General features: G+C 44.3%; 1 protein-coding gene across 4 annotated transcripts in view; it reads right to left on the reverse strand.

Moving 5' to 3' along the window:
• TFCP2 (transcription factor CP2) overlaps window positions 1–23796 on the reverse strand; it is a 284340-nt gene that overhangs the window by 74055 nt on the left and 186489 nt on the right. For all 4 annotated transcript variants that reach the window (XM_082246598.1, XM_082246597.1, XM_082246600.1 and 1 more), the window contains 3 exons: window positions 18793–18886; window positions 10215–10305; window positions 9974–10083 (listed from right to left, as the gene is read on the reverse strand). In XM_082246598.1, the coding sequence (XP_082102724.1) occupies window positions 9974–10083; window positions 10215–10305; window positions 18793–18886 (295 nt within the window). The remainder of the gene's footprint in view (window positions 1–9973; window positions 10084–10214; window positions 10306–18792; window positions 18887–23796) is intronic.

The raw sequence follows: 23796 nt of genomic DNA on the forward strand, positions 1-23796 counted from the left end.
TGGTCCCCCTGAGAGGAGGTCAGTGACACTTCCGCCAGAACAGTCTAAGCAGGGGTCAGTGACGTAAGGGGGAAATTAATACAGTAATGTAAGGGGGCACTGATATAAAGGCCCCCCTTATATCAGTAACCCCCCCTTCTTTCTGCGGAAGGTGGTCTATGGTCACATTTCCAGAGTTCCTGGGGTTCCCCTTTACATCAGAGTCTGCAGCATTCCCCATTACAGTGCAAGGGGGAACTCTGCGGACCCTCGTGTAAAGGCAAACTTTGATTATTTTTTTATTCTGGTAATCTATCACCATCGCAAAAAGTGGACTGTTCTTGATAATTGCGCCACTTTTAACTGGAATTTGCTCGTATGTATGTATGTATGTATGTATGTATGTATGTATGTATGTATATAATATATATATATATATATATATATATATATATATATATATATATATATATATATATATATATATATATATATATATATATATATATATGTATTATATTATATATAAAACCCTATGTGATTTCATATCTGTCTTATCTACATATAATACACACTTCACATGTGCTTTAAAATGCATGGTGTTCCCTTTTATGATCAAGAAAATGACGCTATGCTGTTGGGCTGGTATAAAAATGCTATGGGGCTGGTATGAAATTATTTCCAGGGCTGGTTTTTATTCCCAGTCCGGCCCTGCTTATCCCTGTGCATTACCAGATGAGAGCGGCAAGATAGCGCCGCTAGTTCAGAAACCATGCGTGATAGCCACCAAAAAGGCAACTTTCTGCGACAAGGCAAGCAAGGAAATGTGTCTTGAAAGGAGATTTCTGAAAAACCGATAGAACTAAATTAAGGTCCCAAGGCGGTAACAGACACCTCCTGGGGGGAGCCAAATGGCAAACCCCCTGAAGAAACGTATGAATCAAAGAGTGCATAGCCAAAGGGCGTTGGAAGAACACAGCCAAGGCCGAGATCTGACACTTAAGAGTGCCCAACGCCAAACGTTGGTCATTCCCTTTCTGTAGAAAGGTCAGGATCCTGCTGATAGCAAAGGATCTAGGATGCAGCTTCAGCGATTCGCACCAAGCAATGTACGCTTTCCACATACGATGATAAATCTTCAGAGAAGTGTACTTCCTAGCCTTAGCCTCCCTAGGTAGGGATCACAGAATCGGACAGGCCCCTGTCCTTTAACACCTTGCTCTGAAAAGCCAAGCTGTTAAAGCCAGCGACTGTAAAGCAGGATGGAAGATCGGACCCTGAGATAGAAGATCTTCCCGCGGAGGAAGTATCCATGGACCTGCGAACTTCAGCCGAATCACGTCGGCGTACCAGGATCTCCGGCCCATTCAGGAGCCACCAGAATTACCGGAATCCCCTCCAACTCGACCCTGCGTAGCAGGTGAGATAAAAGTTTCAGTGGAGGAAATGCATAAACTAGCCCATACTCCAGGGCATCTACTGAGTCGGCCAGAGGATCTCTGGACCGAGTAACAAACTTTGAAATGTTCCCGTTTTGTCTGGAGGCTAACAGGTCCACATCCGGGGGTCCCCCACCGGAGACGTGGCTGGTGGAACACTTGTGGATGCAGGGACCACTCTCCCTGATCCAGGGTTTGACGACTCCGGTAGTCCGCCTGCCAATTGTCCACACTGGGAATGTACATGGCGGATAGGGCTGGGACGTAGTCCTCTGCCCAGCGCAGGACCTCGGCTACCTCCAGAGCCGCCAGGGCACTCCTGGTGCCCCCTTGAGGATTGACACGGCCGTGACATTGTCGGACTGGACTCGGACAGAACACCCTTTGAGATTGTCTGTCCAGTGGAACAGGCTCATCTTTATTGCCCTCAGTTCCAGAACGTTGATCGGGAGTTTGGACTCTTCCAACGACCAGGTCCCTTGAACATTCAGGGTGCCCAGCACTTACACCCAACCGGTCAGACAGGCATCTGTCGTCACCACCGTCCAGAATATTGGAAGGAAGGAATTCCCGTGGAGAAGATTCGGAGAGCAGTCCTTGGATCTCCAACTTCAAACGAATCAAGACTGTCCAGGGAAAGAGGATCCTTGTCCCATTTGACTCTCTATTCCTAGAATCGCTATTCCTCTCTGTCGTAGCAGAGCCAGGATAGGGGCTAACACCTTAGTGAAGACCCTGGGAGCAGAGGTGAGACCAAACGGTAACACCACAAATTGAAAATGGTCCTTGCCCACCGCAAGGCGGAGGAATCATTGATGACCCTAGCAAAATCGGGACATGGAGATAGGCATCCTTGGTATTGATCGAGGCCAGCAGGTCCCCCTGATGCAAGAACACCACCACTGACCGCAGGGACTCCATGCAAAATTTCTGGACTCGCACAAAGCGGTTCAGAGTTTTGAGGTCAAAGATTGGATGCATTTTGCCCTCCTTCCGTGGAACGGTAAACCGGTTCCAATAGAACCCTCAAAATCGTTCCTGATGAGGAACTGGTACAATCATGCCATGTGACAGCATATCCCGAATCACTTCCTGCAGCCCTGCAAGGCGTTCTTAGGACAGCTGAAGATTTGAGAGAAAATCTGTCTGGCGGACGGAAACACAACTCTATATTGCCCCAGGAACGAATTACCTCGTGGACCCACCTCAACCTGCAACAGTGAGGTCTAAAGATCCGGGAAGAAACAGACACGTCCCCCCACCCCTGGAGTGGGTGGGGGTGCCCCTTCAGGCAGAAGAGGGGTTTGCTTGGAGGTGCTGGGGGCAGAGGATTTCGGCTTACCAGCCCACCTTTTCCTGGATCCTTTTCCGCCCAAAGTCTGTTTGGTTTTCTGCGCGAAAAAGACGCTCCTGGGCTGTAAAGGAAGGACCTCACTTGCGCAAGGGAGACTTACTCTTAGTCGAGTGAGGAAGGAGTGTGCCCTTTCCCCCAATGACCGTCTTGATCAAGTCATCCAAGGAGGAACCAAAAAGGCAATCACCCTGAAAGGGAAGATCCGCCAAAAGCTTCTTAGAAGCCTGGTCAGCCGACCAGGACTTTAGCCAGATCGCACATTGGATGAGTACACTTACCACTGAAGCTCTGGCCGCGAGCGGAAGAATGTCCAGGTTGGCATTGCATACAAATTGCAGAGCCTGCGATAATTGGTCAGCGAGTTCCAGGGTAGAGGACTGTAATGGGGTTACCATCAGTGCCTCTCTCAGAGCCTTTACCCATTCAAACATAGTCTGAGAGACTAGAATGGTAGTCAGGGCAGGCCTGAGAATAGATCGCACTACCGTATACAGGTGTCGGAAATAGGACCCCAATACGTCTGTCAACCGGATCAGGGAGAGATGTAGATTCTGCCACCGGTAAAACTGTGGCCTTGTGAATACCGCATATCTGGGGGTCCACCTGAGGGAGGACCGTCCATTTGCGCAAGATCTCTTCCTCAAATGGGTAGCGCCTAGCCAAAACGTATGGGAATTGCAAGCGTGCAATTAGATCGCCACCACTGTTCCTCCACTAAGGCGGACAAGACTTAGGGACAAGAGAAAACCTTTGCCGATTTCTTTGCCCTGAGGGATTCAAAGGATACCAAGGCTCCTTGTGATTTAGAAATGGCATCCGTAATTTTCAGGGTGTCCCTCACTGAGGATATCAAAGCATCTACCAGCGCCTTTTCATGTGCCAAGGCGGGTGTGAAAACATCCTCTTCTGTGTCAGAAAAGTCGGAACTTTGTCCATTTTTCTGGACATTTCTTGCATCAAAGACAAAGTCACATCATGAGTATCAAAAGCAGGCCCCAACGATACAGCGAGGGTCGCAGACAAACTTGGGGAATCCAGGTTAGTCATATGGTCACAGATCAGCAAAAGAAACAAGAGAACCGCTCAGGTGAGAAAGCAATCCCGACCATCAAAGCAAGGTGCAGCTAGGATCCGCAGTCCAAACAGATGTGTTGTGTAGAGAAAAAGGCAGCCGCACTCCCACTTGAAGGTACAAAGTATAAGATCCGTTTATTTGAATCCAAGAAATAAAATCAAAGATACAGTCCATAATACAGTCAGAGACAGGGGAAAAGCATAGTAGTTGACGCGTTTCACGGATAAACGTCCGCTTAGTCGTAACCATAGTCATATAGTCAAACAGTAGGATTGCACAGTAAGAATGTAAAGAGCAGACGGGGAAACACCAGAACCTGCATCGCTAGGGGTTAAACAGAAGCTTCTCCTGAAAACAGGAGCAATGGCCTAAGAGGGACCAATCCACGCCCAATCGCCAAATATTAACGCCCCTGAGGCTAAGTGAGGTTACAAAAGGCACCACAGGTCCCAGCAAGGTCCGCGGCTACTGGCGTGCACTTCGTCTTTAAGAAGCGATTGCAATGCACGCAGCGCTATTCCGGGGGATAAGACTAAGCCCCCTAAAGGCCTGAAACCCCTCTGAAGTTGAAAAGGTTGAAAAGGTGAAGGCCAGGGTAATTAAACTCCACATGGAGAACACAGCAAGGTCCCTCAGCAGCAAGGTCTCATGGAGAAGAGAAGGAAGAAGGAAATGCCCAGCCCACAAGAGCCAGAAGCTCCTGTGCAGTTTTGTCTCTGGCTCCAGCAAAATGGCCACCGACATTAGTGTGATAGGGATACCCAGGCAGGCTGCTGAGGCCGGTAAAGCTGCAGGTCATGGCAAAATGGCAGCTTCGTGCCGATGAGCATGTGACCTTGGGCTTAGTGAGGCCTACCCTATCAACAGGCCCGGAGGCCCTGGCGGGCAGATGCCCCCCCCCCAAGGGTAACGCTATGAGGCACAGCCATGTACCCCTCTCCGAGGCCTCCCGTCCCCACTACCCGGTATAGCACCTGAGGCAACTTACATAGGGGACCCTCCACTAAAAGTGTCCCGGGGTTCGGAGCCCAGGATAGGGAGAGGTCAGGGTAGGAGGGGAAGGTCCCAGGTGACCCCTCATAGTGGAGGGAGGTAGGAGATATGGGTACCCGAGGGTCCTACTCACATATGGAGGACCCCACATCCACCCCAGGCCCACTAACTGGACGTGGGGGACTGCACTTACCGGACCAGGCTGCTGAGGGTAGGCGTCCATCCTGACAGACTGCCTATGCACCGCAGTGAGGGCGCTGGCAGACAAGGGGCACGTTGCGATGCTGGCATCCGTGGGACTATAGCAGTTATGGAAACCCAGCGCGGAGCTACGGTCTGCAAGCGCTCGTTGGCACAAACTCGGAGAAAGCAAGTTCTCATATAGCCAGTCCGAAACCCAGCCGGCATTCCACAGGAGTCAGCAGCAACAAAAAATAAAAAAAAGGTTCCCTTTAAGATGTTTAAAACCGAGCTAGGACAAAAAGGTCCCAGCGGGGAGCTGTTTGACTACTTCTTAGACCAGGCAGCTAAAACTGAAGATGCAACGGTGAGGCCAAGGGGTAATAACCCAGGGACCCCGCCCACTTGGGTTTGTCAAAGCCTTTGGCTCTACCTGGTCACTCCTAGTGGGAGGGGCTTATTGCACATCGGCCTGATTTATCGCAGCAGTTACGTCCGTCGGTGGACGAAAGAGAAGTCCCGTTTTCTTTTTTCATTCGACAGGACACATCACTCCATAAATCATAACTATTGGGAGATCCAAAAGCAGTGCCAAAAGGAAAATGTGTGGAAAATAACCCAAGGCTTAAGAAGGCCCAAGGAGTACTCAGCGCCCAAGTAGAATGAGCCATGACAGGGAAAGGTGGCACCTGACCTTTATTGGAATAGGCCTGAGTCACCGTCTGTCTGATCCATCTGGGGATGGTGGCCAAAGTGGTCAGCCCTTTTCTTGGTCCGCCAGTAACCACAAAAAGCGAGTCTGACCTCCGAAAAGACTCAGTAGCTGCCAGATACACCCGAATCGCACGAACCACATCCAAGGTATGCAAAAGCAAATTCTTTGGGATCAGCTCGCTTGGGACACAAGGAAGGCAACACAATGTCCTCATTCAAATGAAAGTCAGACAACTTTGGGCAGGAATGATGATCAGGGACGAATAACCACTTTATCCCTATGAACCACTAAATGGGGACTGTGAAAGGATAATGCCGCCAATTTCGATACCCTGCAGGCCGAGGTAATAGCCACCAAGGTCACTTTCTGGGATAACGTAGGAAAGGGAATATATCCCAAATATTCTCAAATGGAGGTTTCTGGAGAACCAAAAGTACTAAATTTAAATCCCATGGTGGCATAAGAGACCGTACAGGTGGAGCCACATGTCGAACCCCCTGAATGAAGGTGTGAACTAGAGTGCTTGGCTAGGGGTTCCTGAAAGAAGATTGCCAAGGCAGACACCTGGCTCTTGATGGTATTCAAGGCCAACTTCTGTTCAACGCCCTGTTGAAGAAAGGTTAAAATCCGAGCCACAGAAAAGGATCGAGGATGAGCGCCAATCGACTTACACCAAGAAATGTACGCTTTCAATGGTATATCTTCCTCGCCTTCACCATAGTAAGGATCACTGATCCAGACAGACCTCTATCCCTCAGTATCTGGCTTTCAAAGCTAAGCCAATATAAAACCAGCGACTGTGGACTTGGGACAACTGGTGTTCTCTGAGAGGAAACCCCCAAGTGACGTTTACAGCCACCAGGATGATTGGAAGATCCTCCCTTTTGATTCCTTGCAGGAACTGCGGAAGAAGCCTTAGCCGAGGATGATACTGGCCTTACCGTGGCCCTTGGACTCCTGCGGCGTCTGTCAAAGGACTCCGTCACAAACTTCGGTATCTTCCTGTGGAGCCAAACCTGCTAAAGGAGCTGCAAGTAAGACTGTGCAAACAGAACTGTCTTGAAGGTGGATACCACCAGACTTAGGATCTGTATGCAAAATGGGAGAGAAAACTATCTGTGTGACAGCAGCCAGTGAATCACGGCCTGTGGTCCCTGAAGTTTGTGCAGAGGAAGGACCACCCTGGTCAGAAATAGAATCAGACCTAGGTAAATCAATTCCCTGGACAGGGATAGGGGGGACCTTAGGTAGTTTAGACATCACCTGAACCTTTGCAGGAATTAAATCCGCACAAGGAGACTCAGGACCTAAAAACCATGAAAAGGACAAGCTTTGTCCCTCTTTCTGGGTACCCCCAAAAGAAACATTTCACGGATCTCCTTGATGCCGATTTACCTAGAGCTGAGAGGGGGGTTTTATACCAGCTGAGGACAGCCCATGGGCGTAGCCAGGTGTTTTTTTGTTCTGCCTAGTCCTACTCCTCTAGGCGGCAATATAACACACTAATTATGATTTATGGAGCACTGTGTCCGTTGATAAATGAAAGTGAAACAGCATTTTTGACTTGCCTGTAAAATCCTATCTGCAAATATATTACAGGACAATGGATTGGCTAATTTAGACCAATGCATTATGCTTAGCCTCCATTTGATTGGCAAAAAAGCCAAGATGAAACGTAGCTTTGCATAACCCCTGCCACTCCTAACAGGCCTTCAGTTTTTTTAGCCAGCAATAGAGCAGTGATCAGAACATGTCCTGTGATGTAATTCCAGGAAAAAGATTTTTTTAGGCAAGTAAAAAAAGTAAAAAAAATCCTAGTTTCTTTGCTATGGAGTGGATGGGAATGGGTTAAGAATTGACCAATGCTGTGAAGTGCAACAATTTTACTGCTACAGGGCCGCTCTCCTCTGCAGAATCATGTGTATATACACGTGTTTCTGCCCTTACGCCTGCAGGGGGTGCATGTGTGCCGCTGGAGGTCCACTTCTGCTGTGAAATTCACAGCAGAAGTCCATCTGCGAGAGTCAGGCATTTTATGTTCTCCAACACCTGTTGATCATTGGTAAAGAACACAGAACAGCGATCCGCCTATAAACAAGGCAGCCCTCCATTCTGACTGACGGGGGGGGGGGGGGGGGGGGGGGGAATTCTGTGTACCATCTCTTTCCCCTAGTAAAAGTACCACACTGTTTACACAAAACACTGGCTAGGTACACAGTTAACCCTTTGATCGCCCTAGACGTTTAACCCCTTCCCAACCAGTGTCAGTATAGTGACCGTGCATATTATTTTAGCACTGCTCACTGTATTAGTGTCACTGGTTTCCGCAAAGTGTCCGTATTCTATTGTCCCCTGCAATATCATAGTCCCACTATAAGTCGCTGATCTACGCCATTGCTAGTATAAAAAAAAATAAATAATAATAATTCCATAAATATATGCCATAATTTGTAAGCGCTAAACCGTACACCTGAATATAGGCATATTGGGATTTTTATTTATTTTCAAAAACATGTAGAATATTAGCCTACATTTATAAAGAAATTTGACTTTTTTTATTGGATGTGTTTTATAGCAGAAAGTATTTTATTTTTATTTTTCCTCAACTTTGTTTATAGTGCAAAAAAATAAATAGTGGTATAAGCTCTAAGCCCCCGTTCACACTGGTCGCCTGACAGGTCGCCCGCCATACAGAAGCTATGGACCCGTTCTAATAGGAGCGACACAAGTCGCTCTGACTTAGAAAAAGGGTCCGGAGCTTCTTTGGGGCGACCCGGAGCGACCTGCATAGACTTCAATGTTATGAAGTCCATGCCGGCCGCTCCGAGGTCGCGGGGCGAGCAGCGTGCCGCGACCTGTGAGGTCGCCCGGCGAAGTAGCGTCGCCCCAGTGTGAACGGGGGCTAATTGTGGGGAAAAACAAAGTTTATTTTGGTACAGTGTCCAACTACTGCGCAATTGTCAGTTAACGCAATGCAGTGTATCAAATAATGGCCAGGTAAAGAAGGGGGGGGGGGGGTAAATCTTCCAGGGGTCAAGTGGTTAAATGGGTAGCTGACATGGCAAACAGACTGTAAATAAAAAAAAAAAGGCCCATAACTAAGTGCTGTCTGAAGGACTTTCCAAACCAAAGCCAGCATCTATTGGGGCCTGGACATGCACCTGGTGGAACCTGGTAGAACACCCAAAAAAAAAAAAAAAAACACTTCTGGTAGAATATGCTCAGACCAGAGAGGAGGGACCTTTCCCTTAAGACTCTTGACCTGAGAGGGGAGTAGGTAAATCCACCTAAAACCGGTGAAACAAGAAGCAGACTGCCCCTTCTAAGAGAACAACGTTATTCTGATAGATGGAGGCTGTAGCCAACAGGTAGACTTGCACTGTCCAAATCACATCCAGATAATGGAGAGAGATCTTCCTAGGATGATAAAGAGTAGGGACACACACACCGCATTCCGCCGCTCGGCCCGGGTCTACCATCCCTCCCCTTCCACCAGGATGCCTGGTGTATTCCCTTACTATGCCTTCTTTAAACAAGGCAAAAGATGTGGCAAAGCTCAAAAAAAAATAAAAAAAATAAAGTGTCACTTTCTTCAGTTTAAGCAAAATCCTGAAAAGTTCCAGATTTCTGAACAAATAGTGTTAAGCCCCGTACACACGCAACGATTATAGGCCGACCAGAGTGGTGTTTTGTTGGTTGGAATGTGCCTAGACTGCACACGAATTTTCTCGCCCAACAAAAATCTACTTCAGAAGTGAGGTCATGTGTTGGTTTGATTTCTTTGTGTTTTCTTCTCTGAGCATGCCCAGACTTGCTCATAAGATTTTTCCCTGTCGAAATCAGTACTGACTGCACGAAAATCGGCCGTGTTTTGACGGCCAACAAAAATTTTATAGTCTGCACACCAGATTTTTTTCTGCCGAAAAGTCGGAGTCGGTTGTCGGAAGCAGCATACTAACAAGCCGAAAATCGGCAGATCGGACGTTGGCCGAAAATTCCCTGCCAATTTTCGACGCGTGTGTACGAGGCTTTAGAAACCTTTTACACTGCATTTTGGTTACTGGTACATGAATCGGTTATGCACAGTAAAAGGTACCATACCAAATAACTTTTGGGCTCATTCGCAAAGCTAATAAGGATCGGAATTTAGAAAAAATTGAAAGCCATTTTTATCTGCATGTTAAAGCTTTGTGAACTGAACCTGTGATCTACAGAAAGGAGTACACTTAAAAACTAACCATAGAAAGCACCATTTCCTTGCTCTCCATTTTCGTGTTTTTGTTGCTGATGTTCACGCAGTTGTTGCGACTCCTGACAGACATAAATTGTAAGCCTCGGCCGTACAACCCTAAAGGTTTTTAAAACAAAAAAAAGAAAAGAAAAGAAAATCAAATGCCTCAAGAGCTTAGGACACACTTCAGGGTTAAAACAAATCCATCCAGGACAACACCCAGTTCAAGTTAAATTAAATTTACTCACCTCCCTTTTAGTGCATTGAAGAGCCGTATGCCATCAGCAGGCCCACAAATCTGGATAACATCGTCTCTAGTTAGTTTTAATAAATCTGCACCTGAAACAAATACACACGCTCCAATTGCTTTAGCTTTATGATTGATGATTGATGTATCAACTGGTTGACAAATTACGTTGGATGCAATTACTGACTGCCTGAAATGTTAACTACCTGGCAGTCATGCTTATTCAATGGCTTCAATACTGAGTCATCAACCCGGAAACAAGTATGCAAATCTAGAGATTTGCTGCAATCTTGCCAAGGTGACTCAAAGTACTGAAGACCGATAGCCAGGCCGCTAGCATTTTCAGCATGTCAACAATGCCAGCCCAGATATTTATCTCAGATTCGGTGTCTTACAAAATATTTTTATGTAACCCTACACAACTTCTAAAACTAATTCTGCACTTGACACAGTCATAGAATATAATAGAAATCTCAAAAATGAGATACGGGAAATACAAAAAACAAGATCCTAGACAGATTTAACATACAAAAATGGAATGTATTAAAAAATAAAAGTTTTTTGGGCAAAGGTAAGCTAGCTAACACTGACAGTAAAAGGAAGGGTTCAATAAAAAATGTAATTGTTAAAAAAAAAGGACATGAGTAACTAGGATCTAGGTTTCCAAAAATACAATCCCTGCATAGGTCTTTTGCAATTCAACCTGAACATTGCCAGGGGCATTACAAAATAAATATTGTGATTTGTGAGGTTGCACACAGAAATAACATTTATATATATATAATTATATATGTATATAGATATATTTATCTAGTAGGAGAGAGCATTTCATAATTTAAGAAAACTTAAGCCCTATGTTGAAAATAGGGCATATATGTATACTTCTGAGTGAAAATGCTGGGCATACTGGGAGTGAATTGTCCACTAATCCTAAGAAAAGAAATGGAAGATGAACAGATGCAGGCTATACACCGTATTCAATTTTTTCCCCCCTTTAGGTGTAAAACTACATTTCTATCCAATAAACACCGCCATGGGAGTTACAGTGGCTTGAAAGTATTTATACCCTTGGAATTTTCCATATTTTGTCATGTTGCTACCGAAAACAAATGTATTTTATTGAGATTTTATGTGATAGACCAACACAAAGTGGCAAAGAATTGTGAAGTGGAAGGAAAAACATAAATGGTTTTCAAACATTTTTAAAAATGCATATCTGAAAAAAGTGTGGCGTGCATTTGTATTTGGCCCCTCTGAGTCAATACTTTGAAGAACCACCTTTCGCTGCAATTACAGCTGCAAGTCTTTTTGGGCATGTCTCTACCAGCTTTGCATTTTTGTCCATTCTTATTTGCAAAATAGCTCAAGCGCTGTCAGATTAGATGTGGAGTGTCAGAACAGCAACTTTCTCAAGTCTTGCCAAAGATTCTCAATTAGATTTAGGTCTGGACTTTGACTGGGCAATTTGAACACATAAAAATGCTTTGATCTAAACCATTCCATTGTAGCCCTGGCTGTATGTTTTGAGTAGTTGTCCTGCTGGAAGGTGAACTTCCACCCCAGTCTCAAACCTTTTGCAGACTAACAGGTTATTTTCTAAGATTGCCCTGTATTTGGCTCCATCCATCCTCCCATTAACTGACCAGCTTCCCTGTCCCTGCTGAAGAAAAGCATCCCCAGAACATGATGCTGCCACCATGTTTCACGATGGAAATGGTGTGTTCAGGGTGATGTGCTGTGTTCCTTTTCCGCCACACATAGCATTTTTCTTTTATGCCAAAAAGGTAAATTTTGGTCTCATCTGACCAGAACACCTTTTTCCATAGGTTTGTCCCCCACATGGCTTCTCGCAAATTGCAAATGGGTTTTCTTATGGCTCTCTTTCAACACTTCCATAAACACCGGATTTGTGGAGTACACGACTAATAGTTGTCCTGTGGAAAGATTCTCCAACCTGAGCTGTGGACCTCTGCAGCTCCTCCAGAGTTACCATGGGCCTCTTGGCTGCTTCTCTGAATAATGCTCTCCCTGCCCGGCCTGTCAGTTAATGTGGACCTTCATGTCTTGGTAGGTTTGCTGTTGTGTCATACTCTTTCCCATTTTCGGACGATGGATTGAACAATGCTCCTTGAGATGTTGAAAGCTTGGGGTAGATTTTAAAACCTAACCCTAAACTTCTCCACACCTTTATCCCTGACCTGTCTGGTGTGTTCCTTGGCCTACATGATGCGGTTTGTTCACCAAGGTTCTCTAACAAACCTCTGAGAGCTTCACAGAACTGTATTTATACGGAGACTAAATTATACACAGGTGGAATATTTACTAATTATGTGACTTCTGAAGGCAATCGGTTCCACTAGATTTTTGTTAGGGGTAGAAGAGAAAAGGGGGCTGAACACAAATGCATGCCACATTTTTCAAAAATATGTAAAAAAAAAAAAAAATTGAATTCCATTTATCATTTTCCTTCCACTTCACAATTATGTGCCACTTTGTGTTGCTTCATCACAGAAAATCCCAATAAAATACATTTACGTTTAGGTTTGCAACATGAGAAAATGTGGAAAATTTCAAGGGGTATGAATTTTATTTTCAAGGCATTGTATATTTGGGCCTGTATTTCTAAAAACAGAACCCAGGTACTGTCACTGGATCTGGACACCAACATTTCTAATATTTCTTAGCTGCCACCTTTGGCAAGCGTTTTACTTTTCATAGCATTTCCCAGATCAAGATTTGGTTCTTGCTCGCTACACACTGGGGTTGATTTACTAAAACTGAGTAGGCAAAACCTGGTGCAACTGTGCATGGTATCCAATCAGCTTCTAATTCCTGCTTGTTCAATTAAGCTTCGACAAAAAAAAAAAAAAAAGCTGACTGGTTTCTATGCAGGGCTGCACCAGGTTTTGCACTCTCCAGTTTTTTATTAAATAAACCCTGTCTACCAATAAGAAAAAGAACGGACCAAGACAGGTCACATTTTCATTTCATACAGGTCCATTTAAGAAGTACAGCATCTTCCCTCTGTGCCTCTCATTTCCTTGTGTGACACTAACCAAGACCTGCAGAACTATAAATGCATGGTTGTTTTCAGCTTAGAGTAGACGCCTGGGCTACAACTAAGCTCAAAACTACTACCATCCCACCTCCTAACTCATTTGCCAACTACTATGTTGAAAAAAGATGCTTATACTTGCCTATTCTCCAGGCGCTCCAATGCAGTTACGTGATTGGCTCCCAGCGGCTGGCTTCGGGGGAGAGGAAGAACAGATGTCCCATAGTAAGCCTATGGGCGACGTCACTGCCCTGGCATTCCATCCGTTGTTGGCGCTATGTCCTCTAAAGCCAGCAGGTGGGGAATTCACGTAACCAGAACAGAGAGCTCTGAGAATTATAAGCATCAAGTAAGGATGTGGGTGGGAGCTGTTTTAAATATAGCTATAAGCCCAGACTTCTACTTTAAGCAAAATAATATCTTTAACTCATTATACATTATATACAATATGACAGTAACGTGTGGAAATGTACCAGGTTTTTCAGTTCAAATAGAATGAGTCAGCATTCCTAAACAGATGCCACTGCTTGCTTTCTGTCTTACAGGTGCATGTATAGAATTAAATGAGCGTAATACTTTCATTTTTTTGCACTTCTTGGGGTCAGTCGCATAATTCTGTTTTATCAACCTAATCTGCACAGCAGAAAGTCTTTCCTCAGCAGCTTTCTCTGGTCATATATTATTTAGCACTCTCTAACGCCTCAGCCATTAAATTTAGTTACTATGAGATAACATTTTTTGGGCAGTACAAGAGAGAAGAGTGAAACTTTCTTGCTATGTATCACACTACAAAGGCTTTCATTTTGTTCTGCACATTATGTTGGACATCCATAAAGAAAAAAAAAAAAAAAAAAAAAAAAAAGTGGCCATAAAACTTTAATACATTTTGACAAATCTCAAAACTATATCCTTTTAAGGAGCTGGGGTACATACTATAAGAAAAAACAGGCGAAAGATGGTCCCATTTTCCTTGTTTCACAGCAAATCGGAACCAATGAAAGAAAATTAGTACGTAAATTCTCGTACGACAAAGGTTTTTTTTAATATTTTTTTTTATTATGGTTTCTGATCATAAGCAGTCTTTCATTTCTGATTTTTTTGATTAATGGTACACATTAAGCAAAAATCGTTCTGTGTTCGTGTACAAGAATTGTAACGTGTCCCTTTGGAAATTTTCGTTCAGAAGTCTGGAAATTTTCGTTCAGAAGTTCGGAATCGGCTGTAAACGTTCTTCGGACGAAAATGCTCACCCGATTTTCTTATAGTGTGTACGAGCCTTTACAATGTGTTGAATGCAAAGCAGCCAAAATGACTTCACTTCTCATTTAAGCTGTAACACCCTGCCACAATCTTTCAATTTCAGGTTGCCTTTTTGGAGTTAAAACTGCTAGCAGGCCCGTAATAGGAATAAGCTCTATAAATACTACACATATGCATTCCTGTTTAACATAATTAAGCTGCATACATGTGGGAACTTAAAGAATTAAAGTATTAGTTCACCTTTGAAAAAAAATAAATGCACATCTTTCTGCAAGTAAACAAAATGTGCATTTTTTTTAAACTAGAAGCCTGCAAAGCATTGCACTCAGCAGATCGTGGGTGCTATATGCAGGGCTCTTGTACCTCGCACGAGCAGGTAGTTACACACTGACTGGAAAATCGAATAAACTACCTTGAGCGCTCAACAGTGCCTTGATAGTTTATTAAGAAGTACAAGTCGACAGCCGCAAAAGGTGTCATGTACTAGTAGTTTTCTTTTCTCTTAAGTCCTCTGACAGTTGCCACCCACTCATACAGTCTTCACCAATGGGTATTGACCTCTTATCCATAGGAGCAAGCTAGGCATAAGACTTGTTAAAAACAAAGTAATTTACATAGACACACCTATGGGGGCTGTCCCACTGGTCCAATACCCCCCTGCTATCAACCATCCCAACTCAGTTTGTCTTCTGCCTAGTTAGGAGTGAGATAGGCTCTCCCTGTGCTGGGGCTACAGTCTCAGCCTTCCTCCATTTCCTGGCTTCTATTGACCTAAAGGATGCGTATTTACACATCCCCATATTCGAGGGCCATCAGAGGTACCTCCGATTTGCTATCGCGGAGTAACACTATCAGTTTGTGGCGTTACCTTCGGTCTCGCTTCGGCTCCAAGGGTGTTTACCAAAGTGCTGGCTCCTGTTCTGGGCCTATTACGGGCACAGGGCATTGCGGTCTTGGGTTATCTGGACGATCTCCTGTTAAGATCGAGTGTTAGTCAGAGCCTGCTGCGCGATCTGTCCACTACGGTTCAGACGCTCCAGGAGTTCGGATGGACCATCAACGTTCAGAAGTCGACTTTGTCTCCTTCGGTTCGTCACCCATATTTGGGAATGGTCATGGACTCCGCCCAAGTGAAGGTGTTTCTGCCGGAGGACAAGCTCCAAACCCTGCAGAGCGAGGTCAGGTCCCTTAGGGACAACGAGTCCTCGTCGCTCAGGATCTGTATGCAGTCCCTGGGGATGATGGTATCAGCCTTCGAGGCGATACCGTTTGCACAGTTTCACACGCGGTCTCTCCAAGCGGAGATACTGGCCAGGTGGGACAGGCTCCCTCAGTCCTTGGACCTGAGGGTGTCTCCGAGTCACCAAACCAGAGTGGATCTTCTGTGGTGGCTTCAGTCCCCGGCTGTAGCGGAGGGGAAATCCTTTTCGGCTGTTGCTGTGGACGGTGATTACCACGGATGCCAGCCTGTCGGGCTGGGGTGGCGTCCTGGGCAACCTGTCTGCCCAGGGCGCTTGGTCGGTGGAGGAATCATCCCTACCGATAAACATCTTGGAATTGAGAGCAATCAGGCTGTGCCTGCTCCATTGGTCGGATCGTCTTCAGGGCCGCCCTGTACGGGTGTGCAGACAGACAATGCCACTGCTGTGGCTTACATCAATCAGAAGTGACGCCCCTTCTGTCTTGGGCCGAGACTCACGTCCCGGCGATTACGGCAGTTCACATTCCGGGTGTGGAGAACTGGCAGGCCAAATATCTGAGCTGCCACCAGACCCTGGACCAGGGGGAATGGTCCCTGCACCCGGAGGTTTTTCAAATGCTGTGTGCGAAATGGGGATCCCCGGATGTGGATCTGTTTGCGTCCCGGCTAAACAACAAGGTGGGAAGGTTCGTGGCAAGAACGCACAATCCTCTGGCAAACGCCTCGGATGCGCTGGTGGTGCCTCGGCACTGGTATAGTCTGATGTATGCCTTTCCCCCGATCCAGTTGTTGTCCAGGTTCCTGCGCAGGTTGGTCTCGGAACCTAAGTTGGTGATTCTGGTGGCCCCGGACTGGCCACGCCGATCCTGGTACGCAGACATCATTAAACTGGCCGTCGAGCCTCCGTGGTGGCTACCGTTACAAGATTATCTACTGTCTCAGGGACCGATCTTCCATCCTGCTTTACAGTCGCTGGTTTTAACAGCATGGCTGTTGAAAGCCAGGTCCTGAGAGACAGGGGTCTCTCTTCTGAGGTCATTGCTACTTTGCTCAAGGCTAGGAAAGCCTCATCCGGTAAGATCTATTACCGTACCTGGAAGGCTTATTTTGCCTGGTATGAATCCAGAGGCTTCCCTCCTCGTTCCTACTCGATGGCAAGGGTGTTCGCCTTCCTACGAACTGGTGTGGACCAGCGCCTGGCGTTGTCCACGATTAAGGGCCAGTTGTCTGCACTGGCCGTCCTTTTCCAGCGTCCATTGGCGTCTAACTCTGATTCGCACCTTTATTCAAGGTGTGCGTCACTTGGCCCCTCCTCAGAGGGCGCCCCTACCTCCTTGGGACTTGAACTTGGTTCTGTCCATTTTGCAACGTTCTCCCTTTGAAAACATCCGGGAGATTTCTTTGCCTCTGCTGTCGAAAGGTTGTTTTTCTGGTAGCCATCACTTCTGCACGCAGAGTGTCGAAGTTGGCGGCCTTATCTTGCCGCTCCCCTTACCTGGTGGTTCATAGGGATAAGGTGGTCCTGCGACCCAACCAGTCCTTCCTTCCAAAGGTGGTTTCTGATTTTCACCTTAATGAGGACATTGTTTTGCCTTCGCTTTGTGCGAATCCTAAACATCCTAAGGAGTTTGCCTTACATTCCTTGGATGTTGTCCAGGTGATCAGGGTTTACCTGTCGTCCACTGAATCCTTTCGGAAGTCGGATTCTCTTTTTGTCCTTCCTGAGGGACCTCGGAAGGGTATGGCTGCGTCTGCGGCGACCATTTGAAAATGGATCAGGCAGACGATTGTGCAGGCCTATTCGATTAAGGAACGGTTACCGCCCTTCCCTGTGAAGGCGCACTCTACCAGAGCGGTGAGTGCATCCTGGGCCTTCTGGCATCAGGCTTCGGTGATCCAGGTGTGCAAGGCTGCGACTTGGTCGTCTGTGCACACCTTTTCAAAATTCTACAAACTTGATGTTCTGGCATCGGCGGATGCCTCCTTTGGCCACAAAGTTCTGTGTGCGGCAGTACCTTAAGGGGACCCTAGTTTTGCAGGGCCCTGGCTGTTGGGGTTGTTTTCCCCTTTGTTTATTTGCTTTCCTGGGTTGTTGCTCCAGTTGAGCTTTTCTGTTGCCCAGAGGATACCTTTCTGCTCACATAAGGTTCCTTTCTCTGCGGTGGGTGCTGCGTTGCCTTTCTGACGGTTGCGTTTCCCACCCCTCATGTCTACACTGCTTTGGGACATCCCATTGGTGAAGACTGTATGAGTGGGCGGCGACTGTCAGAGGACGTAAGAGAAAACTGAATTTTTGTAAAATCCCTTTCTCTGAGTCCTCTGACAGTCGCCGCCCCCGCCCCTCTATTTGGGGTTCTTTGGACTTTAGCTGCTTGCTACCAAACTGAGTTGGGATGGCTGATAGCAGGGGGGTATTGGACCAGTAGGACAGCCCCCATAGGTGAGTCTATGTAAATTACTTTGTTTTTAACAAGTCTTATGCCTAGCTTGCTCCTATGGATAAGAGGTCAATACCCATTGGTGAAGACTGTATGAGTGGGTGGCGACTGTCAAGAGGACTCAGAGAAAGGAATTCTACGGTAAGATTTTACAAAAATTCAGTTATTCACAGAATTCTGAATTAAAGACGTGGTCAGCTGGGCAGAAAGAAGATCCCCTGCTTGCTGTCAAAACGGGGGATGGAGGTGCGTTGTGAAGGCTGGTGCATCTGTGACATAACATGTTACAACCTGAATATGGATACAACATGTTAATAAAAAGGTGAACATATCCTTTATTAACTTTTCTACTGTTCCCCTTTCCCAATACTAAGGAATCCGCAGAAAAAAAAAATGAAACGTATCTAACTGCATTATGTTAAAAAAAACTATTACAGTTACTACATGGAGAAGAAAAAAGGAAAAAAAAAACATCACACACTTCCTTTTATGCTCAGCATTTATCACTCAAGTGGGAGAGAAGTATACCACTGTGTTTGGTTCTAAGGAGGGAAGAGAAGGTAGGTTGCAGGTGGAGGGAATGTGAAATAGCATTGTATTAAAACTTTTCCTTCTACGGAGTTACCTGAGAAATTTGAGAATAGCCGCGAGAATGCAGCAAATCTATTTCTATGTAGCCACTGTTGTGCCTCCTGAGGGGTTGATGTAGGCAAGAGGTTCTACAAGAGAAATGCATAAAGAGAGCTCCACAAAACTCCATTCTGTACATTAGGTAACAAACCAGTGTCTCATGAGAAGGGCATTTCCTCTTCTAGAAGACTGTATGCACTCACATAGGGAGTGCGTGTGTACTCACAGACTGTCTGTGTGGCATGATTCCTAAAACAAGGGTAAGCAAACCAATTCTTCATGTCCCAACACAGTGCAAGCTCTAAACTTTTTTTTTTTTTTTTTAAAAAAGGAACTGTCAACTCCACATAAGACAATAGTATGTGATTGTTATACATTGCATAAACATACAATGTGTGATTCATATTGTTAAAGCAATTTACGTTTACTACTGGGGTAGAGTATTATGACTGACATTTAGATACAATTAAAATGCACCTCTATGTAACATGAAAAAAAAAACTCACAAAACAGGCAGCAAAAACATACTTGGTACTATTATTTTATGTTAAAAATACCCAGTTCATTATTGTTACAAAGTCAGTAAGCGCTACTGGCATGCAGCCTGCATCCAGGGTGGCTGTATTGGTACCTTATTTTTAGTTGTGTGTAGGCATTCCTTTTTGAGCTAAATTAAATTAGTAAAAAAATATGGACTGCCAGAAAAGCATAAGATGGGCCTTCTTTGACAAATCCCAGTCAAAAAATGTCTGTTGTTAGTGCCAGACCCTACTTTAAAATGCAATAAATATTGTAACTTAAACAATGCTATTTTTAACATATTGAAAACCAGATGCATGTACTATGTGTTACAGGAAAAACTGCAGGTGGGAACCAGTGGTGGATAAAAACACAGCTACTTTAGGCATTTTTAGTAATGTTTCTTTTAATTCATATCAACCCCCCAGACAGCATACTTGCCTTCAGCTCCAGCAATATTCACTTTAGAGCCCTGCCTCACATTGCAGAGCCTTCACCAACTGAACTTTATACTGTGCTTGTGAGCTGCCATCCCATAAATACCCATGGCACAGCGGTCATAATGACAGCCCCCTGAGCACAGCCATCTCACTGGAATGAATGGAATTCAGGTGAGCATGTGTAGAAGAGGACACCTGCCAGAGGTTTTCCTTGTCAAGGCTGTATGGCAGTGGGTATGGGTGTAAAGCAAACATCGCTGCATCAGTGCTGAAGGTAATTTGTTTCTTACCAAGTGGGCTGCAGTCAAGGGGGTGGGGAGAATTCAAGGACAACTTCATCAAAAGGCAAAAGTGGTCCTTTAAACCCAAATGTTTGGGGATAAATAAAAATAATTTAAATAGGGACGCAAAAAAAAAAAAAACAAAAAAGAAAAAAACCAAACACTTTGGTTCACTAAAACTGGTCCTCTGCCTTGAAATGTAAAACACATGATATATATAGTAAGTATCTGGCAATTCTAGATACAAAATTACCAGTAAAAAGGAATCCAACATGGTAAAAAGTCTGTACAGCAACGATAAAGATTATCTGTTGCACCAATGTGCATATGTTCAACTGACAAGGAATGCAACATCAAAGGGGCAACTTTCAAACCTAAAATGGTCATTATTTTGAAACAACCATAAGATATTTTTTATTTTACTTGAAATACTACCACAGGCTACCACAAGATTAGGTTTAGCTGTATCTAGATTTAATAATACTTTAAAGATTTAGGTTATACTTAAATTGTATTATAAAAAAGGCAAAACTTTTTTTTTGTTGTTTTTGATAAGAGTGGAGATGAATTGGAGCACTTGTCTTTTTTTTTTTTTACTGCCGTTTGTGCCCCCATTAAGGAGATCCCCCTATGTCATGTTTAACATAGTTGAAAGTAAATCATTTAATTGGGGAAAAAAAACATGACAGGGGTTATAACCCTGTATTAAAATGAAATGTTTGTCTTTTTACTTTGGTCAAATTCCTGGAATTCAGCTTAACTTTGTAGAAAGTGCAGGCACAGTATTAGTTAAGCCCAACTAGGTGAATGAGACCTCCTGGACTTATCTCGATTTGCATCTCACAAGTTTTTAGCTCTGCTCAGGATACACTGGGGTTTGAGAGGAGAGAAGCACACAACAGCTATGCCCATTTTACATAAGCAATTGTATTTTGTGAATGTGTTCACATAACACAAAGTCTTCTGTGCCTGGGCATAGCAGCAGTGATTCTACTGCTGAAAATGCTAGGACCAAAAGGTTCAGCATTGGGCTACAGTGAAAGCGGTCTTACAGAAGAGTAAAAACCTGTCAAGATGTACCTTGTGCACTTCATTAGACTTAACTCATAGGATGCCTTCACTTTTTACAAAGAAGCTGAATTCAATGGAGTTCAGTTTTAATGCACAGGAATCTCAAACATGCACTGTAATGGGGCACAAAAACTGATACTGCTATCAGGGAAAATCTGCCACCCACCTGAGTTTATTGAAAGGATGGATGTGTGCTTAAACCTATCTTTACATTGTATATTTTACTGCAACCTTTCCACTAGTTTTAGTTTTGTTAAAGTCATAAAGGACAACTTCATGAAAGATTGGATCACCATGGATGTGAAGGCATAACTTCTACTGCATCACACCAAACAGATCATATATCTAATCCTGCTACCTGATACTCACATAAATGCCTAAAGCTTGTGTGATCACTTGGAGAACTTCTCAAATGAACGTATAGAAATATTATCTCTGAGCAAAAAAGTGCAGGAAATCTAAAAATTCAATACAAGGGTCATGTCAATCAAAACTGAAGCTTGCCTTAGCTACAGTTGTGTTAAAAATAATAGCAGTGTATTAAAAAAAGTGAGAACAGCTCAAATTTCCTATAATAGCTTTTATTTTCATACATGCAAATGCATTGGGAACACTGTACAGTCTATTCCAAATCAAAACATAAAAAAAAAGTGTTTCAAATTTGTTATTTACAGAAAGGATTTTTTAAAACAAATGTTGGTTTATTGAAAAGTTTGTCAATGTACAGTAAGTATGCACTCAATACTTGGTCAGGGCTCCTTTTGCATAAATTACTGCATCAACACGGGGTGGCATGGAGGCGATCAGCCTGTGGCACTGCCGAGGTGTTATGGAAGCCAAGGTTGCTTTGATTATGACCTTCAGCTCATCCGAGTTGTTGAGTCTGGTGTCTCATCTTCCTCTTGACAATACTCCACAGATTCTCTATGGGGTTTAGGTCAGGCGAATTTGGTGGCCAATCAAGCACAGTGATACCATGATTAATAAACCAGGTATTGGTACTTTTGGCAGTGGGCAGGTGCCAAGCCTCGCTGGAAAATGAAATGAGCACCGGGAAGCATTAAGTTCTCTAGAATTTCCTGGTAGAGGGCTGCGCTGACTTTGGACTGATTAAAACACAGTGGACCAACACCAGCAGATAACATGGCTCCCCAAATCATCACCGACTGGAAACATCACACTGGACCTCATGAAACTTGGATACTGTGCCTCTCCACTCTCCCTCCAGACTCTGGGACCTTGATTTCCAAATGAAATGCAAAATTTTCCATAGTCCATGATGATTTGGGAAGACATGTCATCTGCTGGTGTTGGTCCATTGCGTTTTATCAAGTCCAAAGCCAGGGCAGCCCTTTACCAGAGCACTTCATGCTTCCCTCTGCTGACCAGCTTCATGGAGATGCTGACTGCATTTTCCAGCAGGACTTGACACCTGCCCACTGCCAAAACCAATACCTTTTTTAAAAATCATGGTTTTACTGTGCTTGACTGGGCAGCAAACTCACCTGACCTAAACCCCATAGAGAATCTGGGGGCTATTGTCAAGAGGAAGATGAGAGACACCAGAACCAACAAGGCAGACGAGCTGAAGGCCGCTATCAAAGAAACCTGGGCTTCCATAACACCTCAGCAGTGCCACAGGCTGATAGCCTCTATGCCACACCCCATTGATGCAGTAATTCAGCATAAAAGCCCCGACCAAGTATGGAGTGCATACTATACTGTACATGGACACACTTTTCAGTAAGCCAACACTTCTGCATTACATTTTTTTTTTTTTTAATTGGTCTTATATAATATTCGACTATTTATAAAATAAATGAGTTTCACTTTTTAAATTGAATTTTGGATTGAATTACTGAAATAATTTAACTGATTTTTTAATTTTATGGGATGTATCTGTAGTTGTATAACCACGGTTTCTGAGAACTGCTTTACATCTGTGTAGCATGGAGTTGATTAACTTTTGGCACCTGTGAACAGGTATTCGAGCCCAGGACAATTGCACTACATTTCACAATTCCTTGGCATTTGTTGTTTTTTTATTACTCTACTACACCCTACTAGTAAAATCATTTGCCATGTAGAAATATAATCTATACCAAAAACAGTTATTGATCTAGTTAGTAGTTGGACTGCTATTATTTTAAACACAACTGTTCAATTGATTCATATGTTGATTTACAGTCTGCTACAGCAAGTGTCTCAGCAGGTATAAAGAACAATTGACTGAGCTGCAAAACACATGAACTGGGATGACATAGCTATTCCACTGACCGAAAGTCCTTTCTACCTATGAACAAAAACACTTAGGAGATTCTGTAGCAGCTACAAAACCACTAGTGTGAGATAGCCCTTCTCTGTAAAGTAAGCCTGCCCCAGACTATGTACAGTAAAGTATTTATATATATTCAGAACAAGCCAAAAAAGCAATTCCCACATGCGCGCTGGTTTTAAACAATATTTTTAACCTTCACTACACATCTATATTTCGCATGCAAATATTTTGTCCCTTGCATTTGTGGTCTGATGTGTGTACACATTTTAGGTTTGTGTGAAAAAAATGCATGCCGCTGTATTTTTTTTTTTTTTAAAGCACTGGAACTGAACACAATGGTGTGAACTAGGGTTATTCGAAAAGGTTTCCCCTTCCGGATTTCTTTTTTTTTTTTTTTGCATATTTGTCAC

This window comes from Pelophylax lessonae, assembly GCF_965119305.1.
Source record: "Pelophylax lessonae genome assembly, chromosome: 2".
NCBI lineage: Eukaryota > Metazoa > Chordata > Amphibia > Anura > Ranidae > Pelophylax > Pelophylax lessonae.